This window comes from Crocuta crocuta, unplaced genomic scaffold (assembly GCF_008692635.1).
Source record: "Crocuta crocuta isolate KB4526 unplaced genomic scaffold, BGI_CrCroc_1.0 scaffold93, whole genome shotgun sequence".
Lineage (NCBI taxonomy): Eukaryota > Metazoa > Chordata > Mammalia > Carnivora > Hyaenidae > Crocuta > Crocuta crocuta.
In genome coordinates, this window is record NW_027529641.1 from 8,417,601 (window position 1) to 8,438,181 (window position 20,581).

The following is a 20,581-nucleotide window of genomic DNA, read 5'->3' on the forward strand; positions in this document are numbered from 1 at the left end:
AGCAAGGAGTCACGACTTTTCCCACTGGACCTCGTTCTCCACACAATTTTGCTTTCAAGATGATCCTATCACAGTGGCTCTTTCTGGTCCAATTTCAAAAGGGTCCTCATCTGGAGAATGGGTCATCAGTGTCTACAGGATGGGAAGACCCAGGACACATTCACTCAGGAATGGCAGAGCCCTCCAAAGGAATCCTGGGGCCCCATTTTTATCAGGAACTCGTGTCAGCACTGAGCTCAGCTTCACCAGGTGCTCTCTTTGATGGAATTAATTTGTGAATGAATGAGTAAACCAAAAAAGCTATGCAATAAATAACCAGTTTAAAGGAGCTTCTCCGAGAGCATTTGCTTTGAGAAGACACTCTATTTAGGGAAAGAAATTACTTGCTCTTCCATTCAAGGCCATGCCTCCAAGGAACAGAGCTCCTACTGGGTCTTCAGCAATGGCTCAGGATGTTCCCCCACCTCCACCTACCCCTTGAAACCACCCCCACCACCCATTCATTCCATCCTACTCATCCATCTCTCAGGCTCTCCAACCCAAAGTCTGCATTTTTGCTCAAATTAGCATCTGGTACAGCACAAAAACAGCAAAATGTCAGGTCTTGCCCACTCCCCGTCATACTCTAAAGATAATGTTCTCTTCACAAGAACTTTGCCAGGGAAGTCATTTGTTACAAGGCTCAGTATGTCACCTGCCTAGTGCAGCCCATGTCAGTCCCTGTGGCACCATAGCCACTGTTTGGCAATGAGTTCAAGTGAAGAAGGCCGGCAGTGCTATGGGCTAAAGCCCAGACCTTGGGCCCCGAGCCACCTGCCCTTGGGGGGAACTCCCCACATTCACTCACACAACAGCAGTTTCTCTACATTCCAGAGCCCTCGGTGCAGGCACAACTGCTGTGAATGACAAGAACACCCCAAAAGTGAAGTCAACGTACGTTCAATAATCTTTAAAAAGAACAAAAAGCATCAATATGCAAGGGCCAGAAACCCAGCAGCAACTGGGTGTAAGTCATCTGACTTACATCCCAAACATACGTCCTTAGTACATAAACTCATGGACTCTTCTGGGGGGAAGAAATACTAATTAAGGCTTTAAAAAATATAAAAGCATTTCATTGTCATTTGCCTACAGAAATGACCAAACAGAAGTTCCTTTACACAAGTGTAATAGTCACATCTTTATATATTCACAGAGGGGTATTTTTTGTTTTGAAAAGCAGCTTTTTAACTGTAGCTATCAGGATATATGCTCACTTTGATATAGTTAAAAGAAAATAAAGTTATTCTTAAATCCATTGATCTTATTAATATGCATTTCTTCTCCAAGACTTTGTGAAACCTTCAAATAATGTTTTTCAAAATAGTTATTTACAGCTAATGGCCCGTAATGCCAAGCGCCTGAGCTTTCAGAAAAGTGTCAGCAGGATACAATGGCCCCTGTGAAATGCACTCAGGTCACTGCCCCTGGTCACTGCGGCATCCAACCACTGGCTGCTGCAGTATGCACTTCCCTGCGACCCCACAGCCTTGTCAATGTCCCATCAGCCTGAGAAAAAAAACCTGGTAGGGGGATGGTAGTCACATAGGACCACCCCCAACCACAAACAGATTCAGTGCAAGCAGGCTAGAGACCCAATCTCTTTTAGGTGGGAGGGAGGCATCTTCTGGAAGGCACTAGAATGTCCACACACCTGTTACATAACTGAATGAATGCAGAACTAAACATGCACTTGAACTAATGGGCTTTGGCACCTGCATGGGTGACACTGGGGCATCCTTTGCCCTCTGGGCCCCTCCGCCCTCTTCCCTCTGGGGACAGCCAGAATCCTACCTGCTCTTGGGGCCACTCTGGCCTCTCCTCTGGAGTCCTGCACTTGGTCTTGAAGCCTCTCTGGGGGTCTCCACAGTGCTTGGCCTCAGGAGGGAGGTTCAGCGACTTGGGCCTTCCCTCATGTCTGCTAGGGCCGTGGCTGGCCTCGCTGGGCGGGCAGGCCTCCGTGGAGTCCCCGGGTCCCGGCTCAGGTCCCCGCACCAACGTGTGTTCAGGGCTGGCCTCACCGGCGCTGGTGATGCTGGTCATGCTCAGGCTCATCTTGATCTCGGCCACGATCTGGTCGATGTCCTCCTCCTGGTCCTCCAGGTCCCCACCCCCACGCCTCGGGTGATAGGGGGAGGCACCGCCTGTGTTCCCGTTGGTCTCCGTGGGGTAGTAGTCCTGGTAGCCCTCTTCGCTGGGACAGTAGTGGACACCTTCTTCCTGGTCCTGGGCCTCCAGGACGGAGGCCTCGTCCTCCGGGATGGGGCGGTGGCCGTCCCGGTAGTCGGGGCTGCCTTCGTCCCCGTGGCCGTGTGGATGGGGGCCTGCCGAGTCCGTCCACTCCTCCACGGCCTCCTGGCACTCGTCCGTCTCCAGGTGGCGTGTGCCACGGGCCAGGTACCCCTCCCCGTTGCAGTCCATGCCCTCCAGGTAGCTGTCATCCTCCGGGCAGTAGCGGATGTAGTAGGTGATGCCTTCCTCCTCCTCAGGGAGGCCCTCATCGTAATCCTCCTCCTCAGAGGTGTTGTTCACGTAGTCAGAGCTGGAGTCCCCATCGGGGCTGTGGTCATGGCACCCCTGGTCCGGGGGCGTGGGGCTCTCGGGCTGCATGGTGGCCAGCTCCAGGCCCTTGGGCATGTACTCCGCCAAGGGCAGCTCTGCATCCTCACTCTCGGGCTCCTGGCCATGGGGGACGGGGCCCGGCCGCACCCTGTGGTCCAGCATGCTGCTTGCCGTGCTCTGACGCTTCCGGTTGGCCATGGCGGACGCTCACGCGGCCATCGTCACCTGCAAGCAGCCACTGTGGGGAGGAACGTCGGAGAGGACAGTCAGAACCCCACAAAGCATGGCCAACCCACGACTCCCGCCAGGCTGCCAGCAGCAGGACCCACGGGAGTGCTTCACCACCGTGTTGTCCCAGGGTGATGTTAATGCACATCTGTTCAAATAATGTGATGTCCCCACTGCCGCTGACTCATTTGTGGAGAGCAATGCATGGTCATGCCACAGGAAAGGGGGAACATGGAGGGCTGGGGGCAAAGGAGGCAGAGGCGAGGCAAGGCACCTGCCATTCGCCAGGATGACTGCCTCTTTCCCACCAGCTCATTCATGACTTCTTAGAACTGCTCACTCAGTTTGGGTAGCCAAGGTAACAAGACAAGGAAGCATCAGATCAAGTTATTTTCTCTCAAAAAGCCAAAGAGAAGCTTTCATTCAGAAGACATGAGAAGGTCTGATGAGGAGGTACCACTACCTTCCAAGTCTAAATCTGCTGCTCCTGAAAGGCCTCAAGTTCGCCCCCCAGCGGTCTCGCCCTCCCCAGCACACAGAAGCCTCTCCTTCCTCCTCGCTCCAAACCAAGCAGCATTTGCCAGGAACTATCCAGGCTGAGAACCATACAGAGAAGCTGAATGGGAGCCCTAGCCTCACAGGCTCGGCAGGGTGGGGGTATAGGGGAGGGGGACGCCAGAGTGGGGAGAGCATTGCCTGGCCACAGAGAGAGGGTGGAGGCTGTGGCTGCAGCTTTCAGGATGTGCGTTGTGGCATCGCAGGGCACTGCAAAGATCCTAATGGGGGAGGTCCTGGGGCGTCGGGGTGGCTCAGTCTGTTAAGCAGCCCAACTATTGGTTTTGGTTCAGATCATAATCTCACAGTTCGTGAGTTTAAGCCCTGCAACAGGCTTCATGCTGACAGTGCAGAGCCTGCTTGGGATTCTCTCTCTCTCTCTCTCTCTCTCTCTCTCTCTCTCTCTCTCCCCCTCTGCCCCTCACTCACTCACTCTGTCTCTCTCTCAAAATAAATAAATAAACTTAAAAAAAAAATGGAAGAGGTCCTTACTCCACCCCCAGGACTCTGCATTTTATCCTACAAAACACTCAGAGTCATCAGGCAACTTTCAGCAGGTACGTGACACAGAGGATTCCTGTTTTAGTCTTATCTCTCTGAGTCCAGTGAGGAAGAGATACTGGCGGACAGAGAGCTGCAGGGAGGGAGACCAGTGAAGTCTAGTGCAGCTCTAGAGAATGTGAGGGACCAGTACCAGGGAAAAGGCATAGGGGATATTCAAACAGACGGTTAATGTTCTATCTCTTCAGCTGAGTGATGACCAACGAGCAAAGATGTTTGCTTTATTCTTTAAATGGTACTTTTACATTACATATGCCTTGTGTTTGTATCATAGTTCTTTTATTTTTTTTAATTTTTTAAAATGTTTTATTTATTTCTGAGAGAGAGAGAGAGAGAGAGACAGCATGAACAGGGGAGAGTCAGAGAGAAGGAGACACAGAATCTGAAGCAGGCTCCAGGCTCTGAGCTAGCTGTCAGCACAGAGCCCAATGCGGGGCTTGAACCCACAAACTGTGAGATCGTGACCTGAGCTGAAGCCAGACGCTTAACTGACAGAGCCACCCAGGCGCCCCAGTTCTTTTATTTTTAAAAACTTCTTCTGGTGTCCAGAGAAGAAATGAGACCCTGTACGCATGAAAATGGTTACAGTGATAAATTTTATTTTATGTGCATTTTACCACAATAAAAAATGTTTTTTTAGGGGCTCCTGGGTGGCTCAGTCAGTTGAGGTCATGATCAGCTCAGGTCATGATCTCATGGTTCGTGGGTTTGGGCCCTACATCAGGCTCTGTGCTGACAGCTTGCTCAGAGCCTGAAGCCTGCTTCTGATTCTGTGTCTCCTCTCTCTGCCTCTCCCCTGTTCATGCTCTGTCTCTTTTTGTCTCTCAATAATAAATAAATGTAAAAAAATTTTTTAAATATTTTTTGAAAGAAATGAGAGCTTAAAGCAGTGGAAATGAGAGAGGAGCTGTAACTTAGTATTTAAGCGGTGGAAGCAATGGGATCTGAGCTCAGCAGGATTAGAGAGAAGAGACGGGGGCTCTCATTGCCAGTTCCTGCCCAGGCTCCGAGCTTCCCTGGCTATACGTCCTTTCTTCTACTTCATCTCCCCCTAAAAGCCCTAAACTAAAGACCCTTTGCATTCTGTATTCCCCAGAGCACCCACACAGCATTTTGCTTATAGTGGTGCCCAAAACACATTTTTCTATGAGACTGGGTTTACCAGATGGCCACAGTCACAGCATTATGAATATTCCCAAAAGAATGGAGGAGAGAATTATTTCATTTGTCCAGATACTCAGAGTGCGAGCATCATTACTGATTGAGCCACATGCTTCTGACATGTGAATTCACTCCAAGAAAATTTCCTATTACAAGAGGCTCATGAATGGCTATGTCTTAGTAGCATCACTAGATGCTGACAGACTGACAGAGCCTTCTCCAGAGCAGCATGCAGTCTAGAAAGATACCCCACTAAGAATATTATCACTGGGATGGATGCTATAGGGTATGAATGCCCTCACAAGTTACCCCATACCCAAACCCCAAAGCTGACAGGATAATCCCAGAGATTTATTCCCAGGTAGGGATGGAGGTGCTCAGTGTTCACTAAAATACAGGTGATGCATCAAAGGTACTGGCCTGCCTCATAGCCATTTATCATTTTACAACAGATCTCTTACATTCACAGAGGATAGCTAACTACCAGGGACATGCATACGTTGTAGGACTGACAGAAGGAACTTGGGAACCACCTTTTTGAGGACACAATCTCTAGTAGCAACCCCCAAAATGGCTCCTAAAGCATGCCCTGAATGCAGTGGTTAAGAGAACACTTTTTTTTTTTTTTAATTTTTATGTCTTTATTTTGAGAGACAGAGACAGAGAGTGAGTGGGAGAGGGGCAGAGAGAGAGGGAGACACAGAATCTGAAACAGGCTCCAGGCTCTGAGCTGTCAACACAGAGCCCGACACGGGGCTCGAACCCACAGACTGTGAGATCATGACCTGAGCCGAAGTCAGACGCTTAGCCGACTGAGCCACTCAGGCGCCCCAGGAGACAGCCAGATTCTTACACCTTGAGACTCAGGATGGTCAAAGGCAAATGGGGCTGGCAGTCAGTTGCCCTTGAACACACAGTTCCTATTCCTTGGGAGTAACTCTATCTCTACAGCATCTCTGTATCTCCCTAGGTCACAAAATTGCAGGTATCCACATCCTTGTTAAAGAACACACTAAGGTACACCATACCTCCTAACTTCAGATTACATCTTAACCCCAAATTCTAGGTCATTTGGGGGATAAAATCTGTATGTAAACACAGATGTATGTATGCCCACATCTACAATATACCACCCTCTATGCCAACATAAGACTCAAGGATGAAAGCACATACATTACAGTAATGTGGAACAGTCCCTGATCCCATAAATAATTTACCCAAGCCATCTATAACATGAGGCTGTCTCAGCCAACGCTTCAACAGAATATTGGGGAAACTGTGACCTAATAATTCTTAGGTTCATTTGGAAGAATAAATATGTGAAAATAGCTCAGAAAGATCTAAAAATGAGAGTAATGAAGAACTTGGCTTATCAAGTATGTAAATATACTCTGAAGTTCAGGACCTAAACTCATGACCCTGAGATCAAAACGTGAGCCAAGATTGGGGCGCCTGGGTGGCTCAGTTGGTTAGGCGTCTGATTTTGGCTCAGGTCATGATCTCACGGTTCGTGGGTTCGAGCCCCGCATCGGGCTCTGTGCTGACAGCTAGCTCAGAGCCTGGAGCCTGTTTCAGATTCTGTGTCTCCCTCTCTCTCTGACCCTCCCCAGCTCACACTATCTCTCTCTCTCAGAAATAAATAAATCATTAAAAAGATTTTTTTAAAAAAAAGACCTGAGCTAAGGTCAAGAGTTGGACACTTAAGACTGAACCACCAGGTGCCCCCATTTATCCAAGATTTAAAAGGTCTTTCAACAGCATCACGGGATTCTTCATAGCAAGTTTATTCTTAGATTTTATTATTTTCTGGTAGCTGTAGTGTCTGCCATTATATATTTACCTGGCTGTTGTTGGTACATAGAAAAAAATCTATACTGAGCTTGTAAAAATTCTTTTCTAAATTCTAATAATTTTTAGTTGGTAATTTTGTTCCTCTCAATTCCAGGATTTTACCACCTTTTCTGGAGGTACTGCCCTGGACTACTACTACACAGTTAAGTGGCAGATCTGCTAAGAAGCATCCTTGACTTATTCCTAAGTGCAATGAAAATGTCTTTACTTCTTACCAGGGCTGGTCCAGGGTGAAGCACGTATGGCACTCACCTCAGTCATAAAATTTAACAAGGCAGGGGCCCCTGGGTAGCTCGGTCAGTTAAATGTCTGACTCTTGGTTTCACCTCAGGTCGTGATCTCACAGTTTGTGAGTTCAAGCCCCATGTCAGACTCTCTCTCTGCCCCCACTACCCCATGTCTTTCTCTCTCTCAAATAAATACACTGAAAAAATAAAAGAAGAACAAAATTTAACAGGGCACCAAAGAAAGAGACTATTTTAATGCAACACTTTAAAAAAAAAAATAGGGGCACCTGGGTGGCTCAGTCAGTTCAGTGTCCGACTTTGGCTCAGGTCATAATCTCCCAGTTCATGGGTTTGAGTGCTGTGTCGGGCTCTGTGCTGACAGCTCAGAGCCTGGAACCTACTTCAGATTCTGTGTCTCCCTCTCTCTGACCCTCCCCTGCTCACGCTGTCTCTCCTCTCTCTCAAAAATAAATAAAACATTAAAAATAAATAAATAAATAAATATAATAAAAAATAATGTGAAAATAGATGATAAAAAATACCAAAATGTTACATAAAGACAAGATCAGTATTATTGACTTTTCTCTTCGCCTCGGGTTCCCATAGAGCTCTGGCCAGACATTGTGAATGATCCTGGTTTTTTGGTTTGTTTTTAAGTTTTCACCATCAAATACCATGCTAGTTGGCTTTTCTAGAGTTTGATAGTGCAGACCTTCTGCTCTGGTTCTCTTTTCCATGGATACAAATGGAAAGGGACCCACACCAGAATCCTGGATGGCAGCCACATCTTTGAAGGTTTGCAGAATTACACTTAACCTACCCGTATAACCTACCACTTTTGGTATAAGAGAAAGAACCCTCCTGTTAAAGATGAAGACAGAAGGTCCTTGTTTACATTTAGGCCTCCATTTACTCAGGCCTTGGGCAAAGTATTTAACAAAGGCATGTCCTTCCGCCCTTTTGGTAAATTGGAAATGATAGTACCTGCCTTCAGGGCTTGAAGAGGGTTAAACCAATGCAGGCCTCAACTCCATAATGTTTGTTTTTACCTACTATATACAGGGAGGTGAGGAAAATTTTAAATGAAATGTGAAGGGAGAGAATGCCTGATAAGGTATGTATCTTCGATGGGTAATGGGAACTCTGCTGACACAGGGGGCTGGAAATGGCTGCTATCAGGTGACAGTCACCCTGGCCAGAGACGTAATGTGCATTCTAGCAACAGGATATGGGTGCATGGAGGTAGGAGTGCAGGAAAGGGGGAGGTATTGAGGAAAGGCAAGAGCTGCTCCCCCAAAGCAATGGTTCATTCACTTTGATGGGTAGAAGGCCCACCTTCTTCTTCTTGCAGGTTCATGGGCCCAAGATTCTGAGCAGGTGGGCCAAAGCCAGGCCTAGAGCTGCAGGTGATTCTTCTGTGAGGGGCTGTAGGGGTGCACTTAACCTTGCCCTGAATGATGCTTGGGGGTCTCTGGGGGCTTTCCACTAACTACAGAATGGATTTGATCTCCTTGCTAAGAAAATACAAGGCCCTTCCCTAGATGCCCAGGCCATCATGTTCTGCGCATTCTCTATTCCTTTTCAAGATGCACCTCCTGGGTCACTTATACTCCCTCCCAGTAGGACAAAGGTGGGTGGTCTGGACCCACAAGGGTTATTCAGAGAACAGCAGACACTTCCCAGACCAGGAAGGTGTGGTGAGGTCAAAGGGCGAGGAGAAGGAAAGGTAGGGCAAAGTGAAGCAAAGTGATTCCTGAAAAAAAGGAGTTCTGAGCTTATACTATCCAATGCAGTCCAGTAAAGGTGTGTTTAAAAGCACAAGGCACTAACACACTGCCATTACATAGGAGGGCTTGCAGCTCGATGACAAAGGATTCCAATTATAACACCACAGTGACAAGCAGCTTTTTCAGCACCTTTCGTGTCTGCAGGGAGGTCCCACATAGCCGCCAAACCTCACCTTCCTGGACCCCAAGGCTCTATAAGCGCACAAGCAACATCTCATGGAAAGATCTGCAGTTACATCAGTGCATTCTCCTTCTGGGAGTGCAACAGTTTCAAGGGGACAGCTGCCCTGTAGGAGGCTATGAGGAGCTTCACTCCCTGCCTTGAGAAGAGGGCAGGACACGTGACTAATCTTAGCACATCATTTGTTAAATGAACGCGGGCAGATTTTTGTACCCAGGAGGTGACTGCTTCTCCGGGCACAATACTTCCCAAAGATAAGGATCACGATTTGTTCTGCGGTATATTTAATAGGGAATATAGACAAAAAGAGACACCCCCTCATAGCTGTTCCATCCACAGACAGCCATCATTGATTTTGTCATGTATTTCTTTCCATTCTCTTTTCTACACATCTCTTTTGTGTGGCTGAAGTCTTGCTGAAAACACTGCCATGTTCTCCTCTCCTAATATAATATGTAAGCAGTGGGAAGTCTCTATAATTATGATTTTAATGGCTACATAGTGTTTCCTGGCCCAATAGACAGAATCTTATTCTCTAGTGATACATGAATGGTATCCTATTTTTATATGATAGGTAATGTCCTGATGGTTCCCTGAGGATATACTCTAAGCCTTTTACCCCCTTCCACGGCTTTTATCCAGGACCCTTTAAACTTTCCTCCAATCCAAGGTCCAGGTCCTCAGAAAAGCTCCAGGAGGACTCTAGCCAGGAGAGAGTTAACCACCCCTACAGTAGGGGGCCGGGAGGTTTTGCATGCGAGCTTGTGAACAAACATATTGAGGTCCTCTGCTTCTGATTAATCATATTAAAGATAAATCGTTCACAACAGACCATCTGGAAAGCAATTCAAATGTACAGAAGAAACACGATTACCTGCTATGCGTCCAAGAAAATGAAAATGAGGCCCTGTGTCCAGACTCAATTAATTCTAGAACAGCAAGCACATAAATCAGTAGAAAATGCAGACCCTGACTCGATGCTCCCCACTCTCCTCCTGAAACATGCTAATGAGATGTGGGAAATAAAGGCTTATTGTCAACAATAAAGAGCCCCAGTGTCCTTATTCGAAACCCCATTTTTCTTGTGCATGGGAAAACAGCATTAGCCAGTTCTTAGAAGCACTACTAAGCAGACCAAGATGAAAAAGGGTGATTCGGTGGCCACACTACCAACCAGGTAAAAATGTTATCATACAAATGGGATATATACTCAACCAAATGGCTGCTGCCCACAGTCTTGTTCCCCAGTTCTGTCTCACAGGCTGCAAAGATAATAGCCTCTTTTTCCTTTCAAGTATTATTTCATTGCGTTGACCACACACAGTCTGAGTGTACACAGCCCTAGAGTACACCTGTATTATCAGTTCAAGGAACCCAGGCAAAAGTCATTGATTAAGCATCTTGCTACAAGATCAGACAACCACAAGCTTTGAAGAGACGTTAATAATTTCCCCAAAACCAGGCTGAGTTCTAACACCGTCACACAAGACACTGCAACCTAGCTCAGCTCACACAGGGCTATGCTTCTCTTTGAAAAACGGCAGGGAAAAAAAGGGCAAAAATGTTGAGCCCACACCAAACCTTCAATACAGGCTCTTAGTTAAGCCAATGTTAGCACATCCACAAGACAATTATGCAGTGATTAAAATATTTACAAAGAGTTTATCACATAAAATGCATTGTTATAATTTATTCACAACCAAATAAACATAGAATAAACTGTGAAGAAATACATTCAAACACCAGCAAGGGTTTCTTTTGAGTGATGGGGTGATAACTGTATTTACTTCCTTCCCTTCTTCTTTTCTGAGTATGGTACTTCTATAGACTGATAACATAAAAAGACAAGAACCATATGTTTGCACGTATAGGAGGATTAGGAGGAACTTGACGGAGGAACAAGGGGGAGAAGAAGGGCGGAAATGGTGGGGGAAAGGGAGAGAAGCAAACCATGAGAGACTCTTGAATGCTGACAAAAACTGAGGACTGATGGATGTGGGGGGGAGGGGGGATGGGCATGGAGGAGGGCACTTGTGGGGATGAGCACTGAGTGTTATGTGGAAACTAATTTGACAATAAACTATTAAAAAAAAAAAAAAAGACAAGAACCATGGAGTACAAGCCCTCTATAGCCACAGCTGCCAAGTGACATTTCTGCATAGCAAGGACATAGGTCTCAGCATCCCTTGAAAGAGTCTTGGGACACAGGTGGGGACTGATTTATTCCATCTGGACCTTTCAGTATGCCAGGATATCTGTCCCACCGCATCCTCAGCTCAGAATGAGCAAAAGAGAATGACCTGACCCTGAAATACATTTTAAAAACGCCATCATCTCTTCACCAATGACAAGTCCTCAGGAGCTGGTGTCTGAATCCCACAACGTAGAAGCCAGCATTCACGCCATAATGCATGGCAGTATGGTACCTATGAACACATGTGGGCCAGCAGACACTTATTTCTCGTTAGTTACCCCTAATTATAAGAAGTGACCTTTCTCCCCCAAGAACTCCCAGAAACACTGGTGGCTTACCCCTGTCAGCATCTGTTCTTACTTGCATTCAGGAGGAAATCAAGGATCCGGATAAGAAGGCAATTAAACAACACAAAAATTATTGGCAATATGCTTGAGAATGTTGAGAAAAACGCATAATGTCTGCATTTGCCAGGGCCTTGGGCCAGGAAGGACACTCTAAACACATCCTATACCAAATCCATGCTCAGAGATAAAGGACTCAGTCACCCCAGAGAAAGCAGCCACAAGACAGAGAGAAAACCAGAGTCATTTGTACTGGCTGTTCAGCTATATTCGTAGTTTCCTAATCACTTCTAAAGGCATGTATCACTCACTGTGCAGATTGAAAATAAACCATTATGGGCTGAACTGTGTCCCCTCCCTCTCCAAATTTATAGCTTGATGTCCTAACGCCCAGTGGCTCAGGATGTGGCCTTGTTTGGAAATGGTCATTGCAGATGTAATTAATTAAAATAAGGTAATTAGGGCGGGCTCTAATCCAATATGACTGATGTCCTTATAAAAAGAGGAAACTTGGGAGACAGACACATACAGGTAAAACATCATGTAAAAATGAAGGTGTAAAAATGAAGGCACCCAGAAGCTCCGAGAGAAGCAGGGAACAGAACCCCCCTCACAGGAACCAACACCATGAGCACCTCCATCTCAGAATCCTGGCCTCCACAACTGTAAAACAATAAATTCCTGTTGTTTATGCCACCCAGTTTGGGCTACTTTGTTACAGCAGCTCTAGCAAACCAACACAGTCCATAAGGATTGTGTGTACCTTACTCAAAGGAACTCCTTTGTTTTTTTATGTTCTGGAGAAGTCTCCAGCATGTAATCAGGGATGTGTTTCCACCTTGAGTCTGACCATTTGTGTCAGTTATTCAAGTGTCCTTCCTTGCCTTTCCAGCATATACATTTTAGAATCATCTTATCAATACCTTTTTTTTAATGTTTATTTATTTAAGAGAGAGAAACCATGTAAGTGTGCGCTCTGGGGCAGGCAGAGAGAGAGGGAGAGAGAGAATCCCAAGCAGGCTCAACACTCAAACCCATGAACTGTGAGATCATGACCTGAGCCAAAGTCGGATGCTTAACCAACCAAGTCACCAGGTGCCTCCGATATCTATATTTTTTTTAATCTTGCTGAGAATTTAATTGGGAATGCATCAAATCTATACATCAACTTGGGGAGAATTAACATCTGAACTATACTGAATTTTCCAATGCATAAATATGATATATCTTTCCATTATTTAGGTCCTCTTTGATTTCTCTTATCAGTATTTAGCTTCTGGCCTTCAGTACTTGTACATGCTTTGTCAGAATTATATATATTTCTTTTCTCTTTTTAGTGCACTATAAACGCTCCTTTTTACTCACAATTGTTTTATTGATATAGCGTAGAAATTTAACTGTTACATAGTGAACTTGCTCAATTCATCTATTTTAGCTTTCTGTAGATGCCATGAGACTCTGCAGACAATGATGAAGTCTGCAAGAGTTGGTTTTTTGTATTCTTTTGCAATCTCCCTCCTTTTTATTTCTTTTCTTTGTCTTACCATATTGGTGAGGACATCCTGTATGATGCTAAATAGGAGAAATGACAGCCACCAGACCTTGCCTTGTCCCTGACCTTAGGTGGAAAACATTCAGTCTTTCACTAGTATGATCTTAGCTGTAAATATTTTGCAGATGTCCTCTTTCAGATTGAAGATGTCTCCATTCCTGTGTGCTGAGTGTTTTTTAAATCATTAATGAATGCTGAATTTTGTTAAATGCTTTTTTCTACCCCTACTGAGATGCCCATGTGGTTTTTCTTCTCTACTCTGTGTAATACACTGGCTTAGGTTTGACTTTCAAAACAGCCTTGCATTCCTGGGATAACCCTACCTATTGTTGTTAGGTATCACTGGATTTACCTTGCTCATATATTATTGAGGTTTTTCTACCTCTCCATTCAGAATTATGTCTAATTACTGGGCATTCATGCTTTGACCTCCATGCCAATGGTGTTGCTTTTTATTCTGTCCAGAGTTTTTAGTTCTAATAAATGTGAGAGACAGGCTTCAGTGGGCTTACTTAATCTTGGCCAGCATCATACATCCTCATTGATCTGTTCATAGATTTTGAAAGGTACATTAAGTGAAAACCTGCTTATTTTTATTTTGTTCAATTCATCAAACACGTACAACTGCAACCAATGATCCCGGCTCAGCCTACTATCATCTGTACCATCAGCAGCAGAGAAGCCATGCTGGAGGCAAACGGACAACTTCTACCAGTCCCAGGGTCCTCAGTCCCAGCTTCATGTTAGAATCACCCTGGAGAGTTTTTCAAAACCATCATTCCTGGGGGGCGCGTGGGTGGCTCAGCTGATTAAGCGTCTGACTTCAGCTCAGGACATGATCTCGTGGTTCATGAGTTCAAGCCTGCGTCGGGCTCTGTGCTGACAGCATGGAGCCTGGACTCTGCTTCAGATTCTGTCTGTCTGTCTCTCTCAGTCTCTCTGCCCCTTCCCCCCACTCGCACTCTGTCTCTCTCTCAAGAATAAACATTTAAAAAAATTTAAAAACCATTATTTCTGGACCTGTCCCAGTCCCAGGAAGTCAGAATTTCTGGGTGGGGCCCTGATATCAGTATTTTGACTGCCCCAGTGACTGAAACATAGTCAATGCAAAGAGCACAGAATTGGAATTATTGAATATATGGTTGATGGCCCTTCCAGGAAGACTCTATAACCCCCAAGGTTCACAGTCTCCAGGTAAGAAGCTCTGAGCCAGGAGAATAAGAGGCAACCATGCAGGGAAAGGGAGCTTCATGTTGCTGAAGGGTTGGCCGCAGACTCTCCTCTACCACCCACCACTGCAGGCATCTGAGGTCTTTGGGGCCTTTGTCTAATGACACATAGAACCTCTAGGGCTCTCCTGATCCTGGCCCTTCATAGCCATCGTCCCCCTGGGCCTCAGGGAAGCAATGCTGCTCTTCAGCAAAGGCCCTGACACACACAAAGTGGCCTTCCCTTTTACAGCCTGGCATGAAGCTGAAACAAAGCAATATGTTCGAAGGACACTTTTAATAAGACTGGGGATCTCCCTGCCTCTATCCCTACCTTGACCAAAAGAGTTCAATCAGCTCCAGGTCCTTCTAGGAAATGCACACAGACAGGAAAGGGGCTAGGAGGGAAGTGTGCATGAGGCCCCTAGGGCCCCCGTACCAGACAGCGTCTAGGGCTTCCTTCCCTTAACATAATGCTTTAGCACTGGTCTGCGGGTGCTAATTACAGGACTGAGATGCTGGACTGTCAACTTTTCAAAGTACAGCTTTGCTGATTTGGCTCAGCATTGTATAAGCGGGATATGAAACCAACCTCCATCATGGAAAGATGCCGTCAGTTTCCAAAGCTAACCATCCGAGATGACCTGCAATTTAGATTTCCGTACCTCTGCACTCCTCCACAGCTGGGGTCCTGTTGGTTCTCAAGTACCCCTCCGAAGCTGTGGTGACTTGGAGCTGGAAAAGGGAGTTCCCCAGAGCTGTTGGAGAGGGCAGTGCCTGGAGAACAGCTCTGTAGGAAGCCACGGTTTACCACGACCAAAACCAAGGGGGTTCTAGAATTCAGGAAGTGCTGGGCAGAGGTTGTCAAAGCAGAGGGCCAGGCATCACAGTGCCAGCAGCCCTGGCCAGAGCAGAGGGCCAGCAGCTGGCCCAGAGATGGTAGTTGAAGCCCAGACCCAGCCCAGGACATAGGAGCCCAGGATCCGTGGGGAAGGAAAGCCCTTCCAATAGGGAGAGACAAGGGTCTCACTCACTCTGGCACTTATTTCTCAGCAGTCCCAGCTCACTCAGGCAGGAAATAACCAGCCCAGAGAGGCACCATCCCTGCCTGTCTTGGACCCTCACCCACAAGGGATGCCTATATACTCTCCTCTCCTGTGAGGCTCCCACCCCAATCCCAGCAAACCCCCTAGAGGCACCAGCTCACGGCGATGGCCAACCTGTGATCTCACACAATTTTTCATTCACTTCATCCTTCCCGCAAGTCACCCCAACCCATCTGTTTGGCCTTCCAGAACATTCTTTAACTCTCTATAGATGGTGCCAACATAGCCACCTCATTCATAAGCCAATGGAGTCAAGGGCTCAGTCTTGTATCTGGGGGTCCTTCAGTGCCTAGGAAAAGGGGCTCAATGAGAGAGGCTGAAAGGGTATAAACGAAACTCTCCATGCAGAGAAGCAGCTCTGGAAATGGATATAAATTGTCGGCTACTTAATCACTTTGTCAAATGATTATCTTCTGAATAAAAGATCTCCCACAGGAATTTCTTTAAATAGCCAGCTTCTCCTGGCTCATTTAAAATGACTTAACTTTATTTATGTATAACTCTTTTACAAATGTTTCCACTGTGGAAGCAGGGAACTCAGGGACTTAGCGGGAGCAGGGAGGTATTGCAAAAGAGAAGATGCACAGTCACATGTGGGCCTGTGGCTACACCTCCTCAGGGGGGCATCGTGGTCTCCATGCCCCTGAACGCCCCATGCAGGTACGGTAGCTCAGAGTGAGGAAGCCGCTCATCCTTTGCTGGGGAAAAGCCAGCTCCACCCCATTCCCCAGTTTTGGGGGGGTGTGCATAGGCAGCCCACCAGATTTCTCCAGAGCTGCTCCCAAGCACCCCCTGGGCTCAGCTGTTAATCCACCCTCCTAGCAGACGTCTGCAGGACAACTTTGATCCTTCCCACAAGAGATCCAGGCTGCCTTTTCCTCCTAAGTGACATTTTCTTCCCTTAGAAAAGTATGGTAAGAAGAGAGATGGTGGGTACTTTCGAGTTAGGGCCCTGGCTGTAGCTTTTCAAGACAAAAAAACCAAAACCAAAAACAAAACAGTATCTGGTGGTCGTGAGGCTGAAGCAAAGCAGACAGGTGTGGCTGGCAGGTAATGGAGAAGTCTGTGGGACAGAGGCTCAGGAGTGAGGGGGTGGGACAGCCCCTAGCAATGGCCCTGAGCACTTCCCCAGCCTCCTGGTGCAGCTGTCCCAGATGGTGCAGCCAGGGCGAGTGGGCAGGGTAAGGCGGCCCCCAGCAGCTTCTGGGCCTTGGCTTCCAACTGAGGACAAATACCCCAGAGCTACCCTGGGTTTGGGGGCTCCAGGGCTCTGACTCTTCTGTCCCCACATGGCATGTCTGGGCTGCTTTGCTTCCTGACAGCTCCTTCACAGAGTGGGCCTCACATTTTAGGTCACTGGGGTTAACGGAGAGATTATTGAAACCCAAAGTGCCCACTCTCAGTGCTTCTGATTGAGGAGGTCTGGGGTAGGACTGAGAATGTGCATTTTTAGCAGGTGCCAGGTAAAGGTGATGCTGCTGGTCTGGGGCCAAAAGTGAGGCACCACATTTGGTGAGACACCAGGCCTCCCTGTCTCCCCTCCAGCACCCACAACTTTGGAATCAGTAATAAAAACCCCAGGAAAAATAGCAGGTTCCAGCTAAAAGGAACTAAAATGCCATCATCACAGTATGCCCCTGAGGCCTCTCCTCTCAAGGTACCCCCCACCCAGTCCCACCTCCCTCACTAAGCATGAAAGAGAAAACAGGATTTCAAAGCCACACTCACTCATTTAACCAGCCTGGACAGAGTCCTGGGCTCACAGGAGCCCCTGCTGGAGACATTCACCCTTTCCTGCCAAAGTCTGAGTAAATACACCTAACTGCCCTCCCAGGCTGTTGATGAACCTATTTTTCAAACACCTGATGGCTATTTATCCCAATTATTCTAATTATCCTTCAACTGCAACCCACTAAATGTTCATTCACTACACCAGCAAGCCCTCACTGCTCAGCTCCTCTGGCTCATGGGCTCCTAGCAGTGAGGGAAGGTCAGGGTCCCCAGGTGAAGAGGCCCAACAACCCACGTGGAGTCAGCCTGTGGCCTCATCACAAGCTTCAAGAGCGGGACGGAGGTCATATGCCCTCCTGGAAGTCAGGTCTCCAGAACCAAGCTTTGCTGACACCCCTACCCAGAGCTGAACACTCACAGCAACCCTCAGCTCTCTGAGGCTGCAGTCTGTACAGGAACTTCTACATGAGTCCATCGATTTCCATGAAAGTCAACCCAGTCATAAGACCCGGTGTCTGAATGCAGCTGGCAGCTGGGCAGCAGCGCCTCAGCAAGACGACCCTCCTTGAGAGCCTGTGCTACAGGCTCTATTCCAGCAAATTTTCCACTCTGCCACTGCAGCTGGAAAACAATGGCCAAGAATCCAAAGTGAAAAAAACTGGCACTGGTTCTAATCAGGCTTCGCTCTTCAAGGTAAACAAATGACATACATACATCCTTCTTAATGTTTTTTTTCATATAGTCTTCAACAGAGTGTTTGGATCTGGATGAAATCTAAAGGAACCCCAAGCCATTCTTCGTTAGCTGCTAAGCATGACAGCAATCAGTGTGTGTGTGTAATCAAGAACTGGGCTGGCCCGCATGCCTGGTTCCTGGGAAGGAGCCTCCAAACACTTGGGATTCCTGACAGGATGTCTTATCAGGTGAACTTCCCTTGTTGGCAGTCCTATTTGATTACTGTCACACCCCCATGCTGGGAGGAGAACATGTCCCTGAGGACTACAGAGGCTTCCTGCTTTGCCCTGTGTGTCTCTTGGCTGGTTTGGACTTGTATCCTTTTGCTGTAATAAAACTGTCACTGGTAAGTATAGTGCTTCCTGAGTTATGTGAGTCATTCTAGCAACTTCCCAAACCTAAGGGTGATCTTGGGAAACCCCCCCCCACCACCACCACCAAATTGTAGTCAGCTGGTAAAAAGTGAGAGCGGTCCCCTGGGGACCTGACGGTAATAGAATGTGGCTAACCCTGGGTGGCTGCTTAAACAGCTCCCTATGTAAAAAGCATGTGCAGACACAAAAACCGCCTTCGGGAAAGGCCACAGCCCCCAAGGAGCTTCCAGCCTAGCTGGGGGAGACAGGACATGTGTAGGAGGCAAAACAAACAAACAAACAAACAATAAAACAATATCCAAAAATGCTAAACATCTGTGAAATGGTTAAGCAAACAGTTACATCCATGCACGAGATCACTTGTAGAACAGTAGAAGATCTCAGACCAAGTGCACATTAGCGTTCTCTGGATAGTGTTTTTCAATGCCATGCCCCACAGTCTGAGCCTCTGATTTAATTGTCAAGTAGGGGGAAAAAAAGGGTGAGAAGGAGGAGGAACACTTTATATGATATGTCTCTCTCTTACTCTCCTTCCTCTGAAGAAGCTTCGAATGATCACTGAGTCTATTCTCTCCCTTGTGTTATTCTGTATCTTCCATGTGTTTGACAATAAACATGCTCTGATGGTTAATTTTGTGTGTCAACTTGACTGGGCCATGGGACACCCAGATATGTGGTTAAATGTCATCTCTGGGTGTGTCTATGAGGCTGTTTCCAGAAGAGATTAGCATCGAACTGGTGAACTGGTGTCCCAACTTGGGTAAGCATCATTCAACTTGCTGACGGTCTAAAGAGAACAAAACAGCAAAGGAAGGATGGGCTGGCTCTCTGCCCGACTGATCTTTTTCTGCCCTTGGTGCTCCTGACTCTCAAGCCTTCACACCTTCAGACTTGGGCTGGAATCTCTACCATTGCATCTCTGGCTCTCAGACCTTTAAGTTACAGTACTGGGTTTCCTGGGTCTCTAGTTTACAGATGGAGGATCAAGGAACCTCTCAGTGTACATGTGTGTCCTATTTCTCTAGAGAACCCTAATACTTATGTAATCAGAACAAAATGAGTCTCCTAAGGCAGTGATCGAAAGGGTGTCTTGAACCATTCATTGATTCTTTTGCTAATTCAGATTTAGCACTTCTTGTGCCAGCACCCAGTTCAAATGCTCTGGGGACAGAGCCCTTACCCTTCAGAATGCCCACTCTGAGGGGTGCACGGGCAATAATGGGTCTGAACCAAACCCCACCAGCACTGGGGTTCCCAGAAAGGCAGGTGTCCCAGGCACAGCACTACAGGTGTGGGGGCCCTCCCGACAGAGGTGGAACTTGAAGGAAAGAGTGCATAAGACTTTGCAGGGAGAGTATAGACAGCAAGAGGAAAGAAGGCCAAGCTGGATCACCAGCAACATCAACCATGGGAAAGGCGGTTCTACATCAGGGTTAGGCACTGAGATCATATATCCAGTTAGGCTCTCTATCAGTGGTCCTAAACACTTTGATTCATTAGAAAATTCCAGCATTCCCAGTCATCCAAAGCAAATCCAGGTTGATAACCAGGGGTTTAGGGGCAGGGACAGATGTGGTTGGTGAAGAAGCCTGGTAAGAGCATTCCTGCTGCCAGGAGAGAGGTCTTACCACATAAACCAAGGAAAAAGGACACCAAGAGGCAACATCAGGTCAAGTATGCCATGAAATAGAAGCAGGCCAAGTGGCAGATGCAAGTCTTGTCAAGCCCTGGGTCACAGATCATCCTTCTGCAGGTTTTCCAGCACAGAGCTTCTCAATGTGTCAAATGCACCAACCACCTGGGCACCGTGCTGCTATGCCAACTCAGAGAGACTGGGGTGGGATGCTCTCAGAGGGGGTGGCCCCAAGCAGTACCACTTGGATAAAGATAGTAGATGCTCCCAATATACAGTTGGCATGAAGGCCAGCATCCTTGCTAACCCATAGTATCATAGCAGCCCATGGAGTGACACTGCCCAGGCTGTGACTGGACATTCAGTGCATCTGTCTTTCTTACTGGTCTGCATGTACTGTCTGCCTCCTGTGTGATTCCCACTGCAGGGTGGAGCAGGCTGTAAAGAAAGAGCCCAGGATGTCATGTCAAAGGGAAGATCCACATAAATGAAACAGAACACTGCCCAGCACCAAATGAGGCCGAGTGCAAAACCCTAGTTCTGCCTGACCTG

General features: G+C 47.1%; 1 protein-coding gene across 4 annotated transcripts in view; it reads right to left on the reverse strand.

Annotated features, from left to right (window-relative positions):
- The window catches only part of APBA2 (amyloid beta precursor protein binding family A member 2), a 210,523-nt gene that overhangs the window by 61,846 nt on the left and 128,096 nt on the right, over positions 1-20,581 (reverse strand). For all 4 annotated transcript variants that reach the window (XR_013334723.1, XR_013334722.1, XM_077762406.1 and 1 more), the window contains exon 3: positions 1,834-2,839. Coding sequence is in view for 2 of the 4 variants with exons in the window: in XM_077762406.1 (XP_077618532.1) it covers positions 1,834-2,799 (966 nt within the window). In the remaining 2 variants the exon portion in view is untranslated. The remainder of the gene's footprint in view (positions 1-1,833; positions 2,840-20,581) is intronic.